The 10,221-nt window shown below is 52.8% G+C and overlaps 1 protein-coding gene across 1 annotated transcript; it reads right to left on the minus strand.

The window, feature by feature from the left end:
• Positions 1-9,335: 9,335 nt before the first annotated feature.
• SMIM45 (small integral membrane protein 45) lies at positions 9,336-9,542 on the minus strand. Its single transcript, XM_063074683.1, has one exon. It carries the CDS (start codon positions 9,540-9,542, stop codon positions 9,336-9,338), a length of 207 nt encoding a protein of 68 aa, XP_062930753.1.
• Positions 9,543-10,221: the final 679 nt, after the last annotated feature.

The raw sequence follows: 10,221 nt of genomic DNA on the forward strand, positions 1-10,221 counted from the left end.
CAGCCCTGCTCTCTTGCCCACTTATTCACAACCACATACACCTGGGCACACACGTGTTTACTCTGCACTTAACCACAAACATCCACCCACCCACACACACACACAGCATGCCAGAGGACAGGATTTGAGATCTGTTTGTCCTAACGTCACCAGATCCCCATCCCCTCGCTAAGCCCCACCCTCACCCCCCATGGATCACTTCATCCTATTCCCCCCCCCCCCACAGACCCACGAATACCCACCTGTCTTGACCAGGGAACAAGAAGGATCTGGGGGTCCTCAGTCTGGGAAGCTGGGGCAAGTGCAGGCCCCTCACCGCCTCTGTGCCCAGAGTCTGGCCATGGTGACCAGCTGAGGGGCTTTATCCCTCTGGTTCCCTCCTGGGCTTCTACTCAGCCTCCACGCCACAGTCCCCATGCCTAGGGCTTAGCCCTCTCCTGACCTGTCCCATCAGCTACATCCCCAGCAGCTGGGCTTGGCTCTGGGGCAGGGAGGGGCTGGCTTTTCAGGAGTAGGCGTCAGTGAATGGCTGCTCTGAGCCTCTGGAATCCTAAAGGGCCATGGGAGGCTCGTAATGGCTAGGCTGGGCTGCCCTAGACTCAAGGCCACCTGGGGGATGGAACCCTGCTGCCTGCCTTCCCCAAATCTGCTCTGTCTCCCACAGACCCATGGAAAGATGTCCCCAGTAAGAATGGGGATACTCCAAATATGGCCTCATCTGGTGGTCCCAGCACCAGGCTCACTCCTGCTTTCCTTTTGCATCCCCTATGTCCTGTTTAGTTCTGCGACCCCCAGGCCATTTTGCCCACCCACCTGAGGTCCTCTTCAAGCGAGAGGGAGTTCCTGGAAGCTGGAGTTTGGGTCTGTCCCCTTCAACAACTATTCCCTGAGCCCCAGCTCACTCTAGCGGACCCTCTACTAAGACCCTGTGGGTGTGAAAATGACCTAGCCCTGGGTCTGCCCTTGAGGAGACCCACAAAGCTACCAACCTGGCTCTGGCAGTGTGGGCTCTCAGTAGACCCTGGCCCTTGGGCTAGGACAGGTGCCTTCTTCTTCATTCCCACTGCCCCTGGGTTGCCTCTGTCATAGCAATGGTAATAATGATGATGGTGATAATAGCTACCATTTACTGAGCACTTACTATGTGCCACGCACCATGCCAGGGCTGGGAGGAACTCAGTCTGCTCAGGGAGATGTGTTTGTAAACAGATCTTACAGTAATTATCACATAGCAGTGATGTAGACGTCCTCTGAGCACTCACCTGGAGCCAGGAACAAAGCTAAGCATTCTCCTGGCATCTCCTTTAATCTTTGCTTTGTCACCTGCTTTTTGATGTTGAGAACATTGCAGATCACACAATGCTGGGTGGTCTGGTCTATTTTCCTGTGCATCGCCCTCTTTAGTGAGTGAGCTTCTGGAGCCTCACTGGCCAGTAGAACTTTCTGTGACAGTGGAAATGTTCTATATCTGTGCTGTCCAAGACAATAGCCACAAAAGGCTACTAAGCACTGAAAATGTGGCTCCAGTGACCAGAGAACCAAATTTTTTATTTTATTTAATTTTAATTTGTGGCTATTATACCGGACAATTCTGAAGGACCTAAATTTTATTCTTCCCTGGGTCCCGGGGTCTGGCAAGAATCAACCTCAGTAAGTTTCTATAGAATGAATGAATGAATGAAATGATTGAATGGTGAATATGTGGGCCTAGGACCCTCCCCTCTTCTTATCCATTCTCTCCCCTTCCAGCTTTAGGTTTTCAAACTTGGCTGTGTTCTGGTTACCACGGCAACCTGCTGGAAGTCCCAATGGATGGGGGAGGGGAGCTGTCTGGAGTCCTTCCCCCTTCTCTCCTTGCCTTGAGGCCCGAGGACCAGCCCAATTTGAGGAAGTATCTGGGAGAGGAAATGGCACAGTTCTGCCTGAACAAATTGGGACAGGAGTTGGTGGTCCCAGAGACCCTGAGTCCCCCACTGAATTACATTGTCTCTGTGAGATAAAGCAGCCCTGGGCTAAAGTCGGGGGCCCTGGGTTCTCTCCCCACTCCATCCAACAACTCACTATGCAACTTCTATCAGATCACTTGCCCCTCTGTGCCCTAGTTGTCTTTTCAAACGGAGATCAGATGCCCTCATGTGGCCTGGCTTGAAGATCTGAATTCCTCCCTCTCTCCCTACCAGGCTGTTAGAGCCTTAAGAGCAAGCCCTGAGGCTTGTTCATCTGTGCATTCCTCCTGCCTATCTGCCCCTGCTCTCTCCTCCAGTGTTGGGGGCTTAGACGACGCTGCTTGCCCAGTAATTACAGGCCTGGGTTCAGCTGCCCTCTAGTGGCCCAAAGTGACAATGACCTCCTTGTGTCTGTACACATCCTTCTTTCCCACCAAAGGCTGATAGGCCTGGAAGTGGCCTAAGGGGACAGAGACCTCCACTCAAGCACACAATCATTCTGGTGGCCTCACAGACAAGTAGCATAGGCTCTGGAATCACTCAAACCTGGGTTTGTTACAGCTGTGTGATTTTCAAACAAGTCACAATCTCTCTGAGATTGTAAAATTCAAAGTGTATCAATCAGGATGGGTTAAGTTATGCTGCAGTAACAAACCATTCCAAAATCCCAGTAGCTTATAACAGCAAAGGCTGATTCTCATTCATGTTTGTGTCCACCATAATTTGGGTCAGCTAAGACTGCTCCATGTCACCTTCACTCTAGCTGATGGAGCAGCCACCTTCTAGATGGCTTCTAGCATTGCTAGTTATTATGGCAGAAGGAAGGAGAGTGCTGAATCGTGGACTAGCTATTAAATGCTTTGGCCTGTACTCACTTCTAATTACAACTATTGGCCAGATCTAGTCATCTGGCCCCACCCATCACAAGGAGGCAGGGAAGTATAATCCTACAGTGTGCTGAGAGCTGGAGAGCCAGAGATATTTGGTGATCGGCACTGAGGACTCATTCGCATAGTTGCTATAAGAATGCAATGAGAAGTTGCTAGAGCAGGAGCAGTTGTGCAATGAGCTCAGTCCATGTTAGCCTTAACACTGTTGCCTTGGAATTCCAATTTCCTTTTTTATTTACCCTGTGTGATTTCCTCTGACTTCAACATCAGTTCCAACTGTTTACAGCTGCAGAAACAGGAAAATGGACTTGGCAAGGTTCACACAGCGAATCAGTAGCCGGACACCCAGGTCTCCAGGCTCCAAATTCTGAGCCCCTCCCATCTTGTGGGGGAGGAAAGAAACGTGCCTACCCGGGGTTCTCTGTCAAGGTTGTTGACTGAGATTATGACAGTCTTCTGAGGGTGCCTGCAGCCTCTGCCCTTCTCCCATAGATGGTCTCTCAGCCTTCCTGAGCCCTTTCTGCTCAGGCAGAGTGGGGAGCTGAGCGGGTGGAACAATGAATAGCCTGTGCCGCCTCCGGGGCTGGAGTCCGAACATTGCAGCCATTCCTACGCAGGGACCCTGCACATTCCCGCCTTCTGTCCTCCTGTTCTGGGCCAAGCCCTGACACACTTGCCCTTCCCTATCCTGACAGCTCCCAGATGGTGTGAAAGTTCCCAGGGCTCTGCAAAATCTCCCAAAGCATTTTAAAAACCTGTACACAGCCCAACCCCCAGGAATCCTCTAAGCCTCTCTAAAATCTTGGTCTCTAAGTGGACAGGCAGCCCCTGGCAAGACTTCCAAAGAGGCTGATCCATTCATCCACAAGCAAGCTTTCAAGGAGGCCCTGCCCAGTGCCAGGCAGGCTGCGGTCCAAGATGAGAAGATGCAGTCACTGTTCTCCAATGACATGTGAACAAAATCACAACACAAGATTAGGGATGTAATGGGGAAAGCTGCTGGTGGGTCAGGGAGGGCTTCCTGGAGGAGGTGGCATCTGGAAGGTCATCAGGTTCTTTCCCTGGGTCTAAGCCTTACATGAAAAGGTACTTTCTGATTGTTCAGTCTCCCCTCCCACCACTTAGTCACTGGCATTCTGTGTTTCAACCACATGACACCACTGACAGTTCTCAGAAAGGACTGGGTTCCTTCTGGCCTCCATGGCTTTGCACTTGCAGGCTCCTCTTCCCTTTACTGGAACACTCTTATTCAGCCTTCAAAATGCAGCTTAATAGTCATGTCCTCCAGTAGGACTCTGTGATGACCCCTTCCTTGGGAGCTAGGCACTTTGTTCATTCTGTTTTCAGTTTCCCACACATACTTCTCTTGCTGCAATTACAGTTCTGTAATTTGTCTGTTCACACATCTGTGTGCCCCTCCAGTTTGTGAGCTCTTTTGATTCAGGCACTACATCTTTGTCTTTTCGTTTTTAGTGCCAGGCCTAGTGCGGGGGTAGAGCAGGTTCTTGACATGCCTCTATGGAGTTCAAGAGGATAGCTGTGTGATACACAGCGTTTACACAGTGCTTTCTTCCTCACCATCTCCTTTGACATTTGCCACCACCCAGTGAGGCAGGCAGGGCAGGAGTTATATGAAAATAAACAGGTCTATATGGAGAAGCCAACATGAGCTGAGCACAATGGCAGGCACTGGCAGGGGACATTTATGTAGACTTTAATCATTTGTGAATCCCAGTGCCTGGCACACAGAAATAATTGGTGAATTTAGTTGTGCTTCTGAGAGCTCAGGAAACTTGTCCAAGGACATGCAATTAACCATTTTATAGGATACTGTTGTCAGGCCCTGACCTCAAGTTGCTCCCAGTCCAGTCCTCTGGCATGCCCTGGCAGATGGAAAAATCCTGCCTCCACGAGCATTGGCCTGTTTCTGTAGGTTCTGCCATCTGGGTCAACCCCCCCCCACACACACACACTGTGTTGCTTTTAATATCCCATCTTAGACATTTCTTTTTAGTTTTCACAACTAAATTGACCAATTATTTCTGTTTGCCAGAAAATTTGTCATTCATGAAGAGTCAATCTCTCCCTTCTATCACATAACAGGAATAAAATGGCCTTTGTGTTTCCTCTTTCCCTCTGTCTGCCAGGAAACTCAGAGACAAATAATAATAACAGCATTATGGTAGGAGTCAGAGTTAGAGTATTTCCTCCTCGCACCCATGTATGTGGCTCCTTCAGCTGAAACCTTTTTGGTTCTTTATGAGAAGAGCAGGTGTAAGTAAACATTTATGTCATAAGCCCTTGGGAGAAGACTGGGAAAGGATCCAGGTTTGAGAGCAGAAGGCTTGAGTGAATCCCTTATCCTCTCTGAGCCCCAGGCTTCTTGTTGGCAGCGCAGGGTGGGAGGCCCACTACAGCCCTTGGACCCAGGAAGCTCTTCTGTGAGGAGGACTGGCTGCTTCAAGGCCTCTGGCAGGGTCACAGTCACATCCTGCCTGAGAAGGCTGTGAAGTTCATAACCACGAACATGTTCACACTTCAGACCCAGTGTGGCCAGAATTTTTATTTTTAAAGAGGAGTCATAAAAGGAGATTCTAGTGTGAAATCTCCTGACTTGTAAATGTTGGCAACTAATTTGCATTTTTCCAAAACACTGTGTAGGACAAACCAGACTTGGCTGCAGGACAGACCTAGCCTGAGGCCCTCCCCAGCTCAGCTGGTCAAGCCCAATCTGCCTCCAAAAGTATCTGTTTGGTGTGGTCAGGCTTGGAGTGGGAACCTTCCTTTTCTCCCCACGACATCCCAAGAGAGCTGCCTTGTTCTGAGACGACCCAAGCCCAGGCCATGGTGACCAGTCCTGGTGGTCCCTGGTACCAAACTGGACTGTACACAGGACCCTGCCCTCACGTTGGGTCTTTGGTTTAAAATGGGCACTTGACCTAGGATAAGCCACTGAATCCCTCCCTTGAGATATTTGCACTTGAGGCAGAGCAAGGGACAGGTCACTCCCTCTCCAGTGGCTGGTGATATAAGTTATAAAACTTGCCAGCAGTCGGCTGCTACATTTTCCGTGATGGGGTTTGGGGGTGGTGACTAATAAGCAGGTGCGCAGAAGCAGGAATAAGAAGTGGTGAGAGAAAGAAGCCTACAGGGGGTCTGCGTGCCTGGTTCCAGTTGTGTGGAACCCCTGCTACTTTCGAAAGGTCTGGAATACTCCAGTGTCCCCATGGTACTTTCCCTTCTCATCCGGGAAAGGCCAGTCACATTTCTGTCCCTTGCAATCACCTCTCCTTATGAATGCACATGGCTTCTGCTTGGGCCCTTTCCAGTCCTGGCTCTGACCAGGCTGGGAAACAGTTTTCTGGTGAACAGAGGCACGGCGCACTGAGCTTCTAGTCCTGGCCTCACACCCTTACTCACTTAGGTTAGCATTAAAGCCTTCTCCCCTCCACGGGCTCCTCTTTTAAAAGAAAAATGTCACAAGAAAAGGAACTTGTGAAATCCACAGCCTTATAATGTAAGAAGTTTACCTCCTTGGGGAAGGGAGCCCAGAATACATTGGAGGTTGGCACAGTGAGAGAAGTCATGGCAGTGTGGGGCTGGCTACCCAGGACTGGTGTTGGTCACCCCCATTCTTGCGTGGGGTGATCTGGAAGGCATTGGAAGGGCCCCCCCTACAATGAGTCCTTAGAGAGCCCACTCACTTGCCCACTACCTCTGCCACATCCCACACTCAGAGCCCCAATGCACACGCTTACCAAACTCTGGGGGTTGCTGTCTACCCTACCCGCTCAGACTTCCAGTCCAGAACCCAGGTGGCAGTTAACCCCTGGGTGACCCTAGGTGGGCCACTTCTCCTCTCCAAGCTTGTTTCCTCCTTTATAAAACAATGTCCTCAATTCCTCCTGTTTATTCATGCGGCATCCCTTCCTTCCTTAGGTAACAGCTACTATTTACCCCAACTGCTCCCCATCCATGGGGTGAGTAGCGCTGACCTCACCCCTGGCTCTGCAGGTGGGTGCAAGAGCTGCCTGGCCAATCAGGGCACCCTGTGCCCCAAGCTCATGCACCCTGGGGCCAGTGGGAGTCTACCCCCTGAGCTTCTCCAAGACTAAGACTTGCTCTCTCCTGAAATGAAGGTGCAGGGTCTGTGTGAGCCTGAGACTGTCAGGGACACCTTACCGTCACATGGGGAGATTCTGCCTGAGAATGAAACCTACACACAGGAAAGCAGGATTGAGGGAGACAGAGAGATGGAGTGTCCCGTGACATCTTCAAGCCCTTGGTGCCTGCCAAGCCTGAGTCAGGAACCGAACCCTTTTATTTCAGCTGTTTTCAGTTTGGTCTCTGCTATGTGTGCCTGGAAGGGTCCTGAGTGGTAGTGAGAAGATGAATCTGGCTGGGCAGCTGCCTGCTGTGGGAAGGGATGTGGGAAATCTCTGAGAGCTGCAAAATTTTAGCTGGGTGAGAGGTTAGGGTAGTGAAAGCCAGGCTTAGGGTGAGGCCAAGGAGGCCCTAGGGCACAGAATTTAAGGAGAAGCTTGAATGTGATTCTCAGGCACCTCTCTGGCCTTACCCTAGCCTAGCTTTACAAAACAGCTCATGCAGTTCCTCATGGTTTGCCCCAGCCCCATGGAGGGAGAGCAGCCCAGCCCCTCTCTAACTCCCAAGACGGGGCATGTGAAGAGCAAGCTCTGGCCTGGCATCAGGAGATATGGCCCAAATCTCAGTCCATTGCACTGTGACCTCAGGCAAATCCCCACTAAAATGAAATGGTAGCTGTCGTTTTTTTGTCCCCCTTTAAAGGAGGTGGGCTTTTTAAGTGGACATACGGCCACCTAACTAAAGGCTGTATTACCCAGCCTCCCTTGCAGTTAGGGGTGCCATGTGACTAAGTACTGACTGGTGGGGAAGTAATGGGTACAACCACATCGGAGTGTCCCTTCTACCCTCCTTCCACTCTGCTGCTCAGGATGCATACAAGCCATCTGGGATCATGCCAACCAGAGCAACATCCCAGAAGGGGTGAAGCAACAAGAGAGAAGCAGCCTGGGTGCCTGAACACTGCAGGGAGCCAGCCACCAAAACAGCTCTGGACAACTGCCCTGTGGACTGCAGCATGAGAAAGGAGTAAAATTCTATTTGGCTTAAGGCCCTGTTGTTTTGCATCTTGGTGCTTGAATTTATATCCTAACTGCTACTCTTCCCCATGGTTGCCAGTTAACTTTTTTGGTTGTCCCGGAAGAAGAGGGAGTGAGTGCCACTGGTTTCTAGTGGGTAGAGACCAAGGATGCTAAACATCCTGCACAGCACAGGACAGCCCCCCACGACCACTGACGCTGTTATTGAGAAACCCTGCTCTACCTTCTCAGGGTATTCCCCATCCCCCAACTACCATATTTTTGATGAGGACCCAGTGAGTTGATACACACAAGCCTACTTTCAGGAAAGGAGACAGTCCTGCAAAGATAGCCATGAAGTCTTTATTATTGTGAATAAGTTAAGACGGAAGCCCCAGAGGAGAGTGGTGCATGTTGCCAATCTGCATCCAAAGTGAAGCATGGAGGCTCCACAGGAGAAGGGCCCCAGGGTGGGCTTGAACGTCTGGGTAGGCCTGGCTGCGAGGGCGGGGGCGGGGGGTGTCAGCCCTGGAAGTGCAGCACAGGACAGAGAGAGAGAGCAGGGGCTCCTGCCAGCCACCTCAGTCTTGAGGACGGGGAAGGGATAGGGAAGTCCAGCAGAGGGAAGGGGCTGGGACCTGCCATGTACAGTCCTGCCATGGCCCACGAGCTCACCCCATCCCCAGCCCCTCCTGCCCTGCCTCTCTCTCTCATGCATCTCCTCCCCTCCCCATGCCTGCCCCCTCCCCTCAGACTCTCCTACCCCCTCTTCCCCTTCTCTACAGTCTTACCCCTCTACACACCCCTCACCACATACCCTCACCCATTCCAAGCCTGAGCAAAGAGGGGTGGGGCTGGTCTGGACCAGCTGACATTCCTCCAAATGAGGTCCTTTCCCTGGGTCAACTGTGAAGCTGCAGGGCCAGGGCCACTAGGTGGAGTGGGGAGCAAAGTGTAACCGGGGAATCAGTAAGGAAATGCGGGTTACAAACAGGCAGGGGCGGCCATACTTGACTCCAAATGGAGGGGCAGAGTGCTGGGTGGCACAAAGGCATTGGGACCACTGGAGGGGTGCCCCTTGAGCTGGAGAGGGTGGGTGTGGGGTGAGCTGGCCTGACGTGCAGAGCAAGCCCCGGGCCAGCAGCAGCAGCAGCAGCGATAGTCAAGGCCCCTAGGAGCCCACCTCCACACCAGGGTCCTCCCAGAGCACCAGGGGCCTCTGCTGGGAGGTCCTGGGCTGCAGAGGGATGGCCTGGAGGACTGAAGGATTGCCTCCCTCTCCCTCGAGGGTCTCCAGGCTGGGCAGACAGGGGAGGGCGCCTGTTGCCCGCGCCTGCCTCCCCCCCCCCCCCCCCCCCCCCCCCCCCCCGCGCATTGGCTCAGACCTCCGGGCCGCCGAAGGCCAGGTTGTCGCGCACCATCAGACTCTTGCGGAGGTCACGGTCCACCAGGGGGCGCTGCATGCGCCACTTGTGCGCCTCCTGCAAGCCCGGCTCGAAGTAGTAGATGCAGGCGCCGAAGCCCACCAGGATGAGGACCGAGATGACCAGGTAGACAGGTACGAACCAGTCCAGGAAGTGCGGCATCGCGGGGGCCTTGGCTGCCGAGACACGGGCGTGAGGGGCGGTGGAGGTTCCCCTTGTCCCGCCCACCCAGAGGGAGACCCACAGGCTTCACAGAGCCAAAAGGCCCAAGCATCACTTTACAGATGGGGAGACTGAGGCTGTGGACATTGGGGACAGTGCCTGATCAAGACCACATGGTGATTCAACAGCCCAGGCCTCCTGACCAAGCACAGAGCTGTCCCCACCACACGGGGATGCCCAGCTCCTCCTCACCATTTAAGAAGGAGGTTTATAGCTAAGAGCCACTCTGGCCCAGACCCTTTCCATCATGTGTGCCCTAGAACAAGTTGCCTAACCTCTCTGGGCCTCAGCCTACCCCCCTACCCACCATGGGAGGGCAAACTAATACGCTTTCCACAGATGTCCTATTGAGGATTCAATGAGGTGACAAATCCCTGCACGGAGCCTGTGCAGAGCACTCGATAAAGAACAGGTTGGGCAATGCCTCCTCTAGTCCCCCTGCACCCTTGAGCCACTTGGTGAGCCCTGGCTGCATAGTTGCAGTGGATGCTGTTTGCCAGCGCCCCCCCCCCCAATGGGTGGGTCCCCAGCCACCTGCAGCCCTAGCCAGGTGTGTTTTGCTGAAAGTGCAGTGAACAAACACCTATCCCCAGGGAACCTGGTTGATATCAACAGAGTC

Source organism: Cynocephalus volans, chromosome 12, assembly GCF_027409185.1.
Source record: "Cynocephalus volans isolate mCynVol1 chromosome 12, mCynVol1.pri, whole genome shotgun sequence".
Taxonomy (NCBI): Eukaryota; Metazoa; Chordata; class Mammalia; order Dermoptera; family Cynocephalidae; genus Cynocephalus; species Cynocephalus volans.